This window comes from Sciurus vulgaris, assembly GCF_902686455.1.
Source record: "Sciurus vulgaris genome assembly, chromosome: 11".
In the NCBI taxonomy this organism is placed as follows: domain Eukaryota; kingdom Metazoa; phylum Chordata; class Mammalia; order Rodentia; family Sciuridae; genus Sciurus; species Sciurus vulgaris.
Window position 1 is genome coordinate 97,492,697 of NC_136472.1, and position 16,898 is coordinate 97,509,594.

The 16,898-nt window shown below is 37.0% G+C and overlaps 1 protein-coding gene across 2 annotated transcripts in view; it reads right to left on the reverse strand.

Moving 5' to 3' along the window:
• Positions 1-6,298: 6,298 nt before the first annotated feature.
• TRPC6 (transient receptor potential cation channel subfamily C member 6) overlaps positions 6,299-16,898 on the reverse strand; it is a 126,840-nt gene continuing 116,240 nt past the window's right edge. For both annotated transcript variants that reach the window (XM_079101940.1, XM_079101941.1), the window contains 3 exons: positions 14,021-14,104; positions 12,385-12,460; positions 6,299-11,923 (listed from right to left, as the gene is read on the reverse strand). In XM_079101940.1, coding sequence (XP_078958066.1) covers positions 11,772-11,923; positions 12,385-12,460; positions 14,021-14,104 — 312 coding nt within the window. In that variant the 3' untranslated portion in view covers positions 6,299-11,771. The remainder of the gene's footprint in view (positions 11,924-12,384; positions 12,461-14,020; positions 14,105-16,898) is intronic.

Consider the following 16,898-nt stretch of genomic DNA (forward strand, 5'->3'; position numbering starts at 1 on the left):
GGCAGGGCAAAGGCCTGCCAAAATCATTACCTGTGTTATTTTGACCTGTGAGTTCTGATGCTCCCAACACTACACCAAACTGCCATTCAGGTCATAATGGCAACATAGGATGAGGATAGGCAGAGCCAGAAATGAGGATAAGAAACAAATTGCCTGGACAGATAGCAGAACAATGTTACTTTTGATGTTTTCAAAAACTCTACTTTGGTTTCCTATTCCACTGAGTAAAAATAGCCTTCCTGTGGCCTTCCTAGCCCTCCATGACCTGGCCAATTCTTGTTTCCTTTCTAATCTCATTTCCTCCTGGTCGCTTCTGTCCATCTGCTTCTATCCCACACTTCCAGCTATTTCATGCTCCTGCCTTGGGTTCTTTGTACCCAGGTTTTCCCTGCCTGGAATGTTCTTCCTCTGCTTAGTACCTTCCTCTGTCTCATTCAGGTCTTTTCTCATGAGACTTTTCTGATCACCTTATTTAAAACTGCATCTCCCTTATTTATTTTTCTTCATAGTATTTTGAACCTCTTAATACCTTATATATTTTACTTGTTTATTTTGCTTATGGTGTTTTGCCCTTCCTGATTGCCAGTTCCTCAAGGAACTTCATCACCCAAAACAGTGCCAAGCACACATGAGACACTGAAAGTGTATTTGTGGTATAGCAAATGAGTATTGCGCTTGTTATTCTCAGATAAGGTCTTTGGTTGGAGCAAGTAGCTCTAGGGAGTCTCAGGTCCTGAGCACAAGGAGATCACACAGAGGTATCAAGATAGCAACTCTCTAACTTGTGGGACCTAGGAGGGCCTGTGTGTTTAAGGGCAATAGGGGTCTGCCATTTTGTGAGGTGATAACTTAGCTGACTTTGAGGAATAGGCAGGCATAAGATTGGGGAACCATGACTAAGCCCCTGTCATCAATACCCTAGGAATGTCAAAAAATAAAGCCTAGGATGTAGCTATGTCCCCACCAAAGACAGAAATCAGTGATGGAAGGCACACCAGTGTGAAGTTTAAAGATAAAACTTATGCCCTCTATCAACCAATACAGACAAGAACAGGTGTGTTGCCTTGTCCCAGTGCTGGCCCAGAGCCAGTCATCTCCCTACCCTGCTATCTGCCCTCCATCTCCCCCAAAGTGCTTCTTATGTCTCAGTCTGGTCCTTATTAACCAAGATGCACACACTAATTCTTATCCTGGCAAAAATAGCACCCCAAATTTGGGTTGGGTACCTGCAGCAGGCAGGATGTAGAAGATGGATTACTATTATATCAGCCTATTTTCTAATAGAGTTGCTCACCTGCAAAAACCTCAGAAACTCTGTACTGCATGAATATCTTATTAAATCCTCACTTTAACCTCAGGCATTTTTTAAACTACTAAAAACAATAGGCTTCAGGAAGTTTCAGCATTTGTCCCCACTCTCCCAGAATGAAGGAAGTGGCAATGTGGGGGCGTTCTTCCAGATCCATCTCTGACGCCGTGTGCATTTCTCTGAGCCACATTATCACGTGATATCAGCACCAGCAGGCCCAGCCACTTCCCTCCTGGTTCCTCTCAGCCTTGTCATCTGTCTGCCTAAACCGTGTCAGTGTGACCTCCCAGACTGGATAGAATACAGAGCAGTCTGGCCAGCAGCCAGGCACAAAAGCAATAGAGCCCAAGTCAAGCCAGGACTGTGAGCTCTTTCTGATAATCAGTATGTCAACTTCTATGGCAGACAGACAGAGGTAGCTCCCCCAGCATTGGAGATTTATGCTCTTCACTAGGTTTCATACTGACTGAGCCTGGAGAAGGTACTGAGATACACACATCAAAGTGTTTGGCCAGAAAGTCCTGAAATTATCTCCCTCTGAATTTATCTCTGCCTAGGGTGTGTACCACTTTTCCCATCCCAGGTGGTAGCTGCCAGTCCTGCTGGAATTGCAATTGGAACCAAATAAAGGATTCACTCAACACTGTATTCATTCATTAAACATTCTGAGCCCATATTATATGCTAAAATCTCTGAAAATGCCTGTGAAGTAACTCATTGGGTTATGGGTCTTTGAGGTTTGTGCACTTTTTTTAGTGGCAATGGAGACATGAATACTGTGATCTAGGCCACCTAAGGGAGTATTAGTCATTGGTGAACTTGTTGCATTTTATTAAATTACTCTTGGTTCTTGCATTCCCTGAAGCTAGTACATTACTATTGCTCCTCAGGCCAACGACACTGCTATCCTGTTAAGGTGGTCTAACAAAACGACCCCATATTCTGGATCTTTCCTTTGCCCTCTGCTCATCTAATTTACCACATCTGGGTCTCATTCTTCAGAGATCCAGATAAATTCATTCAGGCTAAGTTTGATAATTTATAACCCTAATTCAAACTGCATTTCAAAGGAACATATTATACTTCCACTTAAGGGGATGGCAACTGGCAGGGACGATTTGAAAAGCCTGCCTGGCTCATGAGGAGGAATACCTGTCCTGGATATCCTTGTAACTGCCAAATCATATAATTTCCCTTTATGGAGTGAGCAGCCAGCCATGGACATAACCTGGGAGGCTGCAGACATTACCTAGTTTAAACCCAGATAATCCAGATATTCCTTAATTTCAAGAGGACCCAAACTATCTTATCTGGAGACTCAAAAACAGATACGGAGATTCCTCAGAAAGCTTGGAATGGAACCACCATTTGACCCAGCTATCCCACTCCTTGGACTATACCCAAAGGACTTAAAATCAGCATACTACAGAGATACAGCCACATCAATGTTCATAGCTGCTCAATTCACCATAGCCAGATTGTGGAACCAACCTAGATGCCCTTCAATTGATGAATGGATAAAGAAACTGTGATATATATATACAATGGAATATTACTCCACCATGAAGAATGATAAAATTATGGCATTTGCAGGCAAATGGATGAAATTGGAGAATATCATGCTAAGTGAGATAAGCCAATCTCAAAAAAACTAAAGGACGAATGATCTCGCTGATAAGCGGATGAGGACATATAAGGGGGGATAGGAGGGTTTAGCATTAGGGTTAGGGTTAGTTTAAGGGTTAGGGATAAGGAAGGTGGTAAGAATGGAGGAAGGAAGGACTGTATAGAGGGAAAAGAGGGGTGGGAGGGGTGGGAGGGGTGGGGGGAAAGGGAAAAAATAACAGAATGAATTAAACAACTTTGCCCTATGTAAATTTATGATTTTTAATTAAAATAAATAAATTTAAAAAAAAAACACATACTATTTCTTAAATTTCCAAAGTTCTACAGAAAACCAAATACATTTCAGAATTTCCGATGCAATTTGTGATTACAAGGAACACTGTTCTTGGCACTGTACCTTGGGTGTGGAGTAGATGCCTTGGTGCCCATCCCAGATCCTTATTCAGCATGTCTCCTTGATGTCTGCATTTGATTCTAAATCCCTGAACCAGCTGTTCTCTCTAGAGACCTGCCCTTGGGATACTAGCCTTTGCTCAAACTGTCTAGGAGTTTGTGTTCCCTTAAGACAGTCATTAGCCAATGACTGATGGAAAGGGGCACAAAATCCTGCTCAAATCCCTACCTTCAGAATCCTCCTGCAGGATCAGATTGAGGAAGTTACACTTAGCAGGATTTTGCCTGAGTCACAAAGCTGCTTGGGTTTCTCCTTCCCTGTTCTGCTTTCCCCACCTCTTTATCATTTTTTTTTTTCTGGGAGCATTTCTTCACAAATCACTTGCACAAAAATTCTCATTACAGGGTCTACTTCTGGAACACTGTTTCAAACATGGTGCATGAAGACAAGCAGCATGCTGAACAACAGGCAGCTTTCTGACCTGAGGAATGGAAGTGACCACACTGCAGTTTAACTTTAGGGCTTTCCAAAATGTATATTATTTCCAACCAGAAGCCTCTTTTACCTGCAACCCCTGCTCCCTCCCTCCCATATGCACTCCCAGATGCTCTTCTTGAGGGCAATCAGCATTTATCTGACTACATGTCTGACTCAGAATTCTTGGAGTGCAGAAACTGTGTCTTAGCTATTGTTTGAATTTACAATGAAATGATTAAATAAACCACGTATTGCTGAGTGCCCACAAAGTCTCAGAAGCTCTACTAAGCGTTGAGATGCAAAAAAGTCACTGGACTAAAAGTGACATTAGATATTCCTGTTGCAAAGAACATTGAGTACTGCATTAATTTTATTTTCTAGCTATTTCTTAAAGGTCTTTTTGCAATTCTCAAAAAATTCTATAAAGCACTTGAAGGATACAGTCCTGGTGCCTCCTTGGAGAAGGAGGAATTAGGAATGATCCAGTTTGTGGTTAGTAAGCTGAAGATAGGTTACCGTTAATGTCTAGATTTTTTTTTTTTTTTTTTTTTTTTTGTGGTGTTGGGGATTGAACCCAGGGCCTCATGCTTGACAGCACTCTACCAACTGAGCTATATCCCTAGCCCTTTAATGTCTAGATTCTAACTCTAGGCACAAATGGATTGCCAAGGAGAAATCATTGTATCCTTATAATGTCATAACTTCAGGCCAGCCTTTACAGTGGAAAAATTTTCTAAAAAGAAAAAAAGTTCTGCTTATCATATGCTAAATTAAGTTTTTTTTACTAACCATAAACAATATTGGGAGACTTCTGATTTGCCCTGAAAGAAGCTCATTCAAAAGACTACAGAGGAAGGACCATCACTGCTCCTCACACAGGTTTTATTTATAAAGCCTCACTGAGTTCCTAAACCATCAGTGAGAAGTCAATGGTTAAGAAAAAAAAAAAAAAAAAAAAAAAAAAGCCTAAATATATCCCAAGGTTAGACCAATGTAAGAAAAGGTAATTAGGTCCCAGAATGGACATTATCAGGCAGAAATGATCATCTGAGACATGCTGTCTGTGCCTGGCTCATTAGTAAGGCTGACTGTCAAATGAAATGACACAAGCCAAGGTTTAATTGTATTCTATTAGTGGGTCAAAAAATACAAGTAGATTATGACTCTGAAGCAATCAGATAGGTTAGAATCTATCAATGAACTAACAAGAAATATTTGGCATGTGGTTAATTTATTGATAATTATTTATTGAGCTAAAGGATAATGTTCTTATTAAATAAAGTGAATGAGTCAAGTTATTCCAAGAGGGACATGATAATTAATAAAGGACCACCCAATCGACAGCACGACACTATCTAGGTTTTCTCACATGAATTTGCTTTGTGCTCTAAGAAAAGCAAAAGGTAAATCATAAATTGTGGCAAACAAACTAATCCTAACACAGATTAATTCAGGCTTCCCCTTCTACTGTGGGGATATGGAAGAACTTCCTAAATGTTGTATAACTATGTAGGATAAAAATAAGCTTCATAGAACTTGCTTGTATTAATGGGTCAGTAGCTTATAACTAGACTACTCATGTTTCTTTTAGTACTGCTACTGGAAATAGCCCCAGATCACTGCAATAAATACCACAAGTTACCAATAAAAGTTTTATGAGTAGACTCTAGTATGGTTCTTGCCCTAAACAACCACTCAATGTTATAATAAAAATGATATATTACTCTGATCAAAAGTAGTAACAGTGCCTTGAAATTTTTCCAAATATTGTTCAAATGTGGTTCATTTTTTCCAAGAATGTCAAATATGCAGCCTGAGTGCCAGCTTCCCATGTCCAGACTAGTACTGTAATGGTCTCTATGTCATTCCTTCTCTACTGGTTTGATCTGTGGCCTCAGATCCTTCTTAGCCTTATGCTCCAGACACTATGTAGTAATTGATCAAAGAAACTTGAGTTATAAACCTAAATGCCACTGCGTTGTAGAAGGTTTAAAATGAGGTGTTTGAAGGCAGGGTAGAAAAAGAAATTTCAGAGCCACACCCTTTCTCTGCAACTGCTGACATTAGCTGAGTGCTCACTATGAGCCAAGTAATTCGGTCTGAACCTAAAATGTATTAACTTGTCTCATCCTTGAAATTTTTTTTTCTATAAAATTGGGATGGCAACATCCAAAAAGGTTAAGAAAGTTGATGAATACACAGCTGGTAATTGTCAGAGCTGGCATTCAAGCCCACACTTTCTGGCTACAAATCCTGAACTCTGAACCACTAAGCTGAAAAGAATTCATAAAAAGATGTAGATAACATACAGAGATTAGAAAAGGGGCAAAATAATTAAGATGAAGAAAAAAATAAAATGAAAGAACAAATGAGAACAAAAAAATCCATATTTATAATTTTTTTTTAGAATCATAGCTATTCTTTCAAAAATGTCAGTGATCTTATACATGTTTATATATACATATATTGTTATTTGTTATATAATGGTGACTATGCATGTGTATGCATGTATATGTTTGATACATTAACAAATTGTAGCAACAATGTGACAATGGATGAACAGTTTTAAAATACAAGAAAACACTCTAAAATTTGACCTTTACCAATTATTCCAATGAAAGTCCATTTTCTGAAGAAGAGCGAAGGGTAAATGTCATATGGTGAATCACAGACTATTGAAAAGGTTAAGGCAAAAGAAGAACATTGCTGTAGTTCTTTTAGCCTAAGACATGATAATAAGTAAGCAATGTATTCTGAAAAAAAATGTTTTCATGGTGATATGAGAGTCTACCTTCATGGACAATAATTAGGGCAAAAAAGCAGAGCAATAAAGTTCAAGATTCTCTTCCTGAATGTCAGCATCAAGGTTTTCCCTCAGGTTTAGAAAAAACATTCATGATGTGCTGTGCACTTCCTAGAGGACAAGCCTGTCACCCATAGTCATCTACTTTCCCTGTAATTTATCAGTGGACAATGATAAAGTCATATGGTTCACTGAGTAGGCTTTAAAAAGAAAAAAAAAATCTTAGATTCTCCACATACAGGTTGTTGTGGTCTGGATGTTTGTGCCCCCCACCTCTAAATTCATATGTTGAAATCCTACTTGCTAAGGTGGTCCTAGTTGGAGGTAGGGCTTTTTGGAGCTATTAAGTCATGAATGGATTGCATCCTTATAAAAGTGACCCCAGAGTCTTGCCCTTTCTATCATCTGAGGGTCAGCAAGAAAGTACCACCTATGAACAGGAAGCAGACCCTCATGAGCACCGAATCTACTGGTACTTTGGTCTGACACTTTTCGACTTCCAGAACAGTGAGAAGTAAATTTCTGCTGTTTACAAGCAACCCATTCAATGGTATTTTTAAAATAGCAGCCCAAACAAACTAAGGAATCCATCTTTCTCCTGATTTTTCTGTCAGTCTCAGATAACATTATAATTAGAAATATTAAGGTCATTATAAATCCAAGCTTGCTTTAGTAGATAATACCACTTTTACTATTAAGCAAGATTGCCTTCAATATGTCCTTTACCTGAGAATTTGAAAAGTATGAGTCACTATCCCTATGATCCACTTAAACTTGATAAATGGTTTATCCAAAAAAATGACTCAGTATAAAAAAAAACTTACCATTCAGTCAGTATAAAGTCACTTATACACAAATCTCTGCAAAAATTAATTGCAAAATGAAAATTTTTTGATAGATTTTATCACCAAATTCATCCTGGGGAACTGTTTTGTTTGTGTTTTTGCTTTGTTTTGTTTTCCAGTACTGGGGATTGAACCAAGGGGTGTTTTACCACGAAGTCCTTTTTATTTTTTATTTTGAGAAAAGACATTACTAAGGGGTTATAGCTAGCTTCAAACTTGTGATCTGCCTGCCTCAGCACCCTGAGTTGCTGGGATTAGAGGTGTGTGCTATGGTAATTGACCTGGGGTGTTCTTAAAAATGTCTCTGAAAACATGTAGAGCTATAGCTATGAACATACATGGAGAACATTCATTCAGTCTAAAGATTTACAAATAGAAAAAAAAAAAGTATCTTCCTTTAATATCCAAGTCTTTCAGAGAGTTAGTTCATGGTGTATCTTTCACCTCAGCTTGCCATGAATAAAAATGACTCAGATTATGAGTCAAAGTCTCATTCCATAAAAGATGTTTAGCTGAATTTTAAACTTCCTTCCATTTTAGGATGCTGAGTTATCCTCCTGCACAAACTTTTAACTTGTGCACTTGGAAAGCTGTGTTCTTTCCATTAAAAGGCAGAGACTCTAAAATATAGGAACTCATGTCTTACACTGTCCAACAGAGCTGCCAAGGATGACTGGCATGGCCCTTGTAAACCCCACTTGGCACAAGGTTGTGAAGGAAGGTTTCAGATGAAAGAGACTTCATTTGCATATTAGCATCAGCACTGACACAGGTTACACTTGGAATGTGCCACCAGGAGAAACCCATATACATCTGGGCTCTGCAGCTGCTCATTGGGCCTGGCAGTGATTCTATGGGTACTGATCGGTGAGCCTATTTGACTGCACTAACAGTCTTTCCACTTTAATTGAAAGTTTGGTTGTTTTCACTATTCACATGGTAATAAGATTCTTTCATATGAAAATGGCCGTGGAAGGGTAGGATAGACTGCCCAAAGTCAAAATATTTGCCCCTGAGTGGATGCCTTCTCCTTATTGACTCAAGAACATTGTATTTGCTGTCCCATACTTATGTCCAACTCTTGGCTTTGCTCATACCATCCACAAGTGTGAAACTATCTCCATCCTTCATTCATCTTTTTTTTTTTTTAAATAACAATGATGGCGTTCGGGACATGCTACCCCCAAATATGGCACCTTGATATGTTGACTATTTTATGCTGAAGTAATTTGAGGAATGATAGAACCAGGAAGGCCACTCTTACCTTCCTCTTACCCTTCCCTTCTGAAGTAGTTAGTAAACTAGGAAGGACGTTCAGACCTTCCCTTGACACAGGACAGGAGGCCCTCATTCAAGAGAACCACTCTCCCTATACTCAGAGAAAAGGAATATCCTTATCCCTGAAAGCATGGAGGAGAAGAATCCCCACAGATAGGTCTTGCTAAGTTGCCAATAGTCCACTACCATTGTACCCTACCTTCTTGTCCTGTTTCATTTCTCCATGACTGTCTACTCTTCCATAAATGTAGCTTAAAAACATGTGACCGTGACAATTTCTTTGAGCCTTCAGTTCTAAAGATTCCCATATCACATAACTAATATTAAATAAACTTGCTTCCTTTTCTCATGTTAACCTGTATTTTGTTATAGGACACTCAGTCATGAACCTAGGATAGGTGAGAAAAAAATATTTTTTCCTTCCCTATATCTACAATGCATTTGAAGTCAAATCCTCTCTTTACCTATGGCCTTCCTCACTTTGTACTGTTGTCTGCCTCTGAACTGGATGTATAAGGGAAGTTGGGGCATCCAGTAAAGCCCATTTTCCTTACCTAGGAGTTAAATAAATGCTGCACAATGAGACCATCACCTCCCGCATTGCCAGTTAAGACCATAGTCATCTCATTTCCAAAATAAGGAAAACAGCATTTACCTCACACTGTTAAACATGAAGCTAAAGTAAATTTCATAATGCATGGGAAACATTTATCCACAGTAACGGGCACATGATAGATGCTCAGTAAACATTTCTTAGTTGTATTAAGTTCCATTTCTCCATTTGAGTTCAGATACTCACTTTGTTCCTTTCAATCCTTGGTAGTTTTAAGGAGATGGTAGATTATGGTAATTTATTTTATAAACCCAGAAAAATCATATTGAATTTGTGCTATTTCAGAGTACTGAAAGCAGCAAAGAGTAAAACCAAACACTGATGTACAAAAACAGAACTTTTGTGCATTGGCGGTGGGTCTGCTGTGGAGGTGAGGAGTGGGCTGGGCTCAGAGTCAGGAAATCAGCTATGTGGTCAGGATGGCAAGTATCACAGCTGTGTCCTCCTCTGAGGTCCAAACCTCCAAAAAGCACCAACTCAGAGGGGAGAGGGCAATTGGGATAAGTATAATTCAATTTATCTGTCACCTTATTGCCAAAACTGAGGCTAACTGTGACATGGATAAAGGATTTAGAGTCCATGGTTTGAGGCTTTTATCATGCTTTGACCATCCAATATGCCTTTAATTAAGCTCTTGTTGGAATTTTTAAGATCTTCCTTAATATACTCTGACATCTCTTTCATCTTCCAATTAAAGGGAATTTAGAAGAGTCTCTAATTCAGCTACCCTTTGAGGAAAATTCTCTGACTTCAGGACATTAATTCTGAATAATAATAGGAGCCACTTAGAGAGTAGCACATTTTTCCAAGAAACCCACAGTCATGCCTATTGAATTCCCTAAAACTTTTATCCTATCAAGTCAATCCAGCTTAAAAGATATTGAGGAATCTGAACATCTAGAATCCTTGGAGGCCAGTTTCTCACAGGGCTCAACACACTTTATGGAAATTAGATTATTTTAGTTTGTTGATACTGCACTCTGTGAGATCAATTTTTCACAACTGCTGATTCAAATACTGTCATATAACATTTGAAGATGGACCTTTGTTGTATCACTAAGCAATTTCTTAGTAAGAAACACCCTTAGTAAGAAACACACTTGATATAAATATTCCACTCTATTTTATGGTCTGGTTACATAAAAGACTTTTGCTTAAATTAAGTTCAAATTGGAGATAAATAACTTTTTTTGTGACCATTTTATTTTTAAATGAAACTGAAGATTTACTTTAGAAGATTCCCTTTATTATATTTAAAATGCATTTTCAGTTAATGACCAGCATCATCTGAATGTTGACCCTCACTGTATAAACAAATGAACTTTGATTTCTCTTTTTCAGTCCACAATATCACCTCACAGTATTAGTAAATAATAACAACTACCTCTTGGTGAATGCACACAAAAGATAATTGCTGTTTTATATATTTGGGGAAAAGAATAGAACATATTGGGAATAACAGAAAAATATTGCAAATTCCTACATCACTTTTTTCCCCTTTACATTCAATGGCCAAATGTAATTCATCTGTTAATACCCTCAGAAATGGCACAAAATTTTGCTATAATTGAACATCATTTGTGACTTCGATATTTCTCCAGTAAAAGGTGTGTAGCTGGACAGTAATTTTTCAGTCACAATAAAAAAAATCAAAATATGAAGAGATTTTGAGTGTTCACATCAACTATGAAAGAAATAGGGCAAGCATTTTATGTATATGTATGCACACTTTCATATACACACATACAGTCACATACACACATGCACACACACACACAGCTGAATCATGTTTCCAGGGCTCAGAGATGGAAATACTTTTTTGTTATTAAGGGTAATGTTTTCAGAGATGAATCAAAATCTGACATAGGTGTTTTGTACATAGCTTCAATCATATTTGTTGGGGCCTATTTAAGGTAAATGATAACTGAACAGCATTCTTTAAACGGCCATAGATTTCTTCCCCCTATATTTTAGGGCTGGAAGTCACTAGTAGGGAATCCACCAAATAGGTAGAAAAATGCCTGAACTTACCTTTGAAGGAAAAACCACACAGAAAATTATGTGGCTCAGTCCCCTGCCATCTGAGATCCATTCCCAGGCAAGCACTACATGGCAATTGTATCATCACAATAGTTACACCCAAGAAAGCAGTTTATAAAGCAAACACCAAGCAACAGGGCAACATTTCCATCATATCTACAATCTGTGGCCTCGGTAATACAATTTAATAACAAAAAATATTAGATATTTTGAATTTTTTGAATATCGAACTATTTGGTGGGTTCCAGACAACAGGATGATCCAAGATAGCATTTTTTTAAGCAATTTTTTTTTTTTTTTTACCATTAGCACTTAAAAAAATAAATCAGAAAATAATATGGCTTCAAGTGGACAAATAAATACAAATTCTTAAGGAAGTCTTTGCATTATCTATTGCTTTCCTCTTGATTTGACTCCAAAGATAATTTCTCCCCAAGTTTTCTAATAAGTTCGGCTAGGTCTTCCATATTCTGAGATTTTTCTTCAAGAAGTTCATAACGGAGACTTGAGATGTCCTGCTTAATTTCCTTCAGTTCCCCTGAAATGTGAGTGGTAAGAAGTTAACTGTAAATAGGTAACATGGGGAAACCGGTGATTCAATGCTGGGACAGGATAAAGCCAGTCCTAATTTCACATCTGCCTTCATTTTGACTCTTCTCAAAAGAAGTCATTTCCTAATGGAGCGTGTTTCTACTATGTCAGGTAAATATTTTGATCATTGAAGAGATAATAGCAATATCACAAAGTACTCCCAAGGCAAGTTCAAAGGAAATGGTGAATATTGCAAGGTAGAAGCAGTCCCTTATCCATCCCAACCATTTTCTTTCCTCCAAGTCACCACAACAATAGCTTTTTGTCTAGCAGGTGACATCTCTGGAGAAATGGATGATGGTGAGCTCTGTTCTACTTTTCCCCCTGGGGTTCACTCTTCCCACACCCTCCTTTCCAGCTTTCCAACAGCTCTATGTCAGGAGCTGTCTGTCCCTGCGTTCAACTCACCTTCGTTGACTTCATCGCTTTCTTTATCGATCTGGGCTTGCAGCACATATCTTTTAATGAGCCTCTTCATTATTTTCTATACAGAGAAAGGAGAAATCCACCTCATTATTAAGTTCATGACGAATCTTTCATTTGGAATGTGTTTCCAAAGCTTACTTCCTTCAGTAAGCATTTTGGAAGTGAATATCAAAGATTAAGGTGAGTTAGCTGTCAGGGAACACATAATATCTCCAAATTTTTTTTTTTTTTTTTTGGAAACAATTTTCATATCACCTGGACTAATGACTAAAAAGTTAATTCTTGAGCAAATGAGTTTGGAGCAAGTATCTAGCTCTATATTTCCATTGTTTATATTTTTATTTGAAAATTATTAGAGCCAGACACAGGCTTTCTATTGGGTAGGTTAAAGATCGGCAGTATTGCATGTGCAAAGGGGGAATTAAGTAAATGTTCAGTTTAGCCACTCCACCCTATTCCACAAAGACATGTAGCCAGAGTTGATTTTATATTTGTTTTTAACTCAGGCATATCAAGTTTCAATGTAATGAAGTTTCTCCAATCTAGACCTGTATCATACAGATGTTGCTTTTACTATTTACTTTTTTATGAAAATCAGGACACTCACCCTGTTTGCAGAAAGTTCTGTATGGATATATGACTAAATGAAATCTTATCACCTAAGCCCCAAATTAAATAATGGACAATGAACTCTATAATCAAGAACTATTCTAAGCCAGGCACAGTGGCACATGCCTATAATTCTAGCTACTTGGAAGGCTGAGGCAAGAAGGATAATCAGTTTGAGATAGCAACTTAGTAAGGCCCTCAGCAACTAAGCAAATGAGCGAGACCTTGTCTCAAAATCAAAAACAAAGGGCTGGGGAGGTGGGTCCATGCTAAAGCACCTATGGGTTCCATCTCCAGTACCAAAAAAAAAAAAAAAACCCACTTATTCTAAGGGTGCCATGTGCTATGTATTAGTACTATTTATAATAGTAGGAAAAAACTTCTACATGACAAAAAAAAAAACAACAGAGAATTATTTTATTTTAATAAATCAATATATATTTATAGAAGGGAATATTACACATACATTAAAAGTAATAGGAATAAATGTTTCATAGAGTGCAAAACAAAGGCTATAAAATTGTTACTCATTTTATAAGTACTGTTAACTTGTTTATAAAATATTATTCATAATATTGAATATTAATTATATATAAAATTGTACATGTGCACACACACATAATATCATGTGGAAGAATATTTGCCACAAGTAAGCAGTCTTAATTTCTTAGAGGTGAGATTTGATGTGAATTTTCCTCTCTTCTTTATGTTCTTTTGGTAAGATTAGCCTTTTGCAATGAACATGTAGAATCTAAGCTATATGATTCTAAGTTTTTTTTTCTATTTTGTTTTCTTTTGTATTTAGTACTTAGAAAGTGCCTTGAACATGGTAGTTACTCAATAAACATTTGTTGAATTAATTTATCATTGTGATATTAAGAAAAATATTCTAATGATAAAATATCATTTTTATCTAATGATAAAAATATTTTTATCTAACAAATCACATAATTTGAGAATCTAAATATTATAAATAACTAGACTTATTTTTTCAAAAATTCATCCTTACCTGATATTGTCTTGGAGGATTATTGAAACTATTTAAATGGAAATCCTCGGAACTCCTTATACTTGATTGTTTGTTGTGTCCAAGCTGTAATTTGAAAAGAATTAAAACTTGATTCTTATTTAATTTTTATATTAAATAATGTGTGAGATTGTCTGTTCGTTGCATACATAAACTAATACATAGTCTCATGTATATTAATAATCTTATCCATATGTGTAGTTCCATGTAGTTAACTTGCTTAACATTTGGTCTTCCAAGACAAATCAGTGGCATTTTGAGCATGTCCAGACCCTTAATGGCTATTAGAGTTTGCCTGAGGAGCCTCTTAGACTTAGTGGCTGTGAATCATGTTATCACAAGAGTCATGCTATGACTTTCCCTTGGATACAACTATGGTAGAGGAAGAGGCAAACACATTGGAGAGATAACGGTGTTGATCTCAGAAGTCCACTGACAAGGGTCCAATATGCCGACTAACTACAACAGTCACACCTGGTATAGGGTCTGATGAGAATCCTGAAGAAACACCAGAGTAAGACTATGTCTTGGGACAGGATTCAGGGGCCAAGAAAGCACTAACTAATTCATTTGAACCTGGCAATATGTAAAGTTTTGGTAGCACTTTTCAAATAACATTCTATTGTAATTTTTTTAGGATAATTAGTATTTCCATCTCCTTATAACTTCTTTATCTTTGGTTCCTTCAAACTTCTCTCTTCTGATTCTTTATGATTTTCTTTACCTTATTTGTTCTTTTTGGTTGTACATGACAGTACAGTTTATTTTGACATATTTATGTAAACATGGAGTATGTCTTATTCTAACTAGGATCCCAGTCTTGTGGATGTCACGATATGGAGGTTCACTGTGTTGTATTCATACATGAACATAGGAAAGTAATGTTGGATTCATTCAAATGTGTTTCCTATTCCTTCTCCCATCTCTTCCCTTCACTTCCTTTTGTCTAATCCACTGAACTTCTATTCTCCACCCACTGCCCAATCCCTGTTGTGTGTTAGCATCCATATCAGACAGAACATTTATCCTTTGGTTCACAAAAAAAATGAAAGCAATATGAAATAAATTTGATAACATACGATATTATCATGTTAAGAGGAAGATTAAAAACTAATGTATTTTCTATAGGTTCTTCTGAAGAAGAGAATCTGAGCAAAACAATAGCTCTAAATCTGTATTATTTGGGTACAAACTGTCTTCTAGAAAGAGAAACTCCAAGACTATGTTCAAAAATACATGTGATTTATATTTCCCAATATCTCAGTAGCTATAAGCAAATTTCAGCAAGACTCAAGTAAAATTCTCACTTTAACTTCATGCTTTGTTGCTTTACGTGGCCACGTGTTGGATTAAAAGAACTGGGCACACACATTCACCCATTAAACAAGTAGGTATTGAGGGTCCTTTACACGTACAGTGTTGTGCTGGGCTCTGGGTACTCAATGCAGAACATAATTATGGTCCAGCTAAATTATAATCATAGGCAATATATGGAAAGACTGATTGAAATCATGGAAACAGCACGTAAATTTTAAAACAATATTTACAGAGCATTCTTTTTAAGGTAACTTTTTCTTTAATCTCCTCTAAAATGGTCAGCAAACTATCCATATAGTTTTACTCATAGTAACTTTAAAAATTATTAGGTTAATATTAATTAATTTACCAAGTTAACCAAAAAGTGGGGGTTCTCAAAAAGAGCACTTGATGGAACCCTGAATATCTTCAATTACAAAAGCTAGTTGTAGAGCATCAGGCAATATGCTTAAACTTGCTATAATTCCTTCTGATGTCAATGGGAGTGGTCCCCTACTAATTCGCAAATTCATGAAATGCCTGGAAACTTTAGCTAACATTTTATAATAAGAAATCTGACTTTCAAACTATGATTTATAATTTAAGAACTTCATTAAATATGAGGACCAATTTCAAACTTATATTCACTCCCCAGTTAGGATACAGCATGAAGGGTGAGAACAGTTCTATAATTAAGGGAACAATGTCCAGAAAGACTTGAACAGATTGGATAGCACAGAAGACGTAACAATGCCAGGAAAGGCAGAAAAAGGTAGTTTGTTTATTGGAGAATGTATACAATTTTCTAGAGTATGGATGTTAAAATATCAGTGACTAAAGCTCCAGGGTGTCCACATAATTTCAGCAGCACACTCTGCTCTCCCCTGTACACCTTCAGTGGGTATAGTCTTAGTTTCTCAATCCTGATACTATGTTCATTCTGGGCTGGGAAGTTCTTTGGTGTGAGGGATATTCAGTGCACAGCACAACGCTTAGCAGTATCCCTGCTTCTACCACTAGATGCCAATAGCATATCCCTTTCCATTCTGTGACAGCCCAAAATGTCTCCAAATCAAATCAAAAGCACCCAACTGAGAACCACTAATATAGTTAATGGTTTATGACTAAACAGCTACGACTCCATTTTGATCATTTTTTGTGACTAGTTCTGCTTTAAATCTGAAATATTGTTAGACATGGAAATGCAACATGTCTTTTCAGCAAAAAATTTCTAGTCAGCTTCTAATAAAGAAATTCAACAAATCCTTACTTGAAAATTGAATAATACAGAGAATAGTATATAAAACAATGTGCAAAGAAGCATTGTTACCACTTGGTGGCAGAAAATCCCAATGTATGTTTCCGTGTGCAGCTACTAAAATAGTTTAAAATCTGAAAAGTGAGATCTGTAACACTTTGGCACTTCTGGACATACAAGGAAATTCAACTTGCAATATGAGTAGTGCTTAAACTTCAGAGATTCTGTTATTTATAGATTGTGCCAGCACAGGGTGGGGAGCAAAGAGTCTATAGATTGGAAGCAATAAAGAGTATTTCTGAGCCT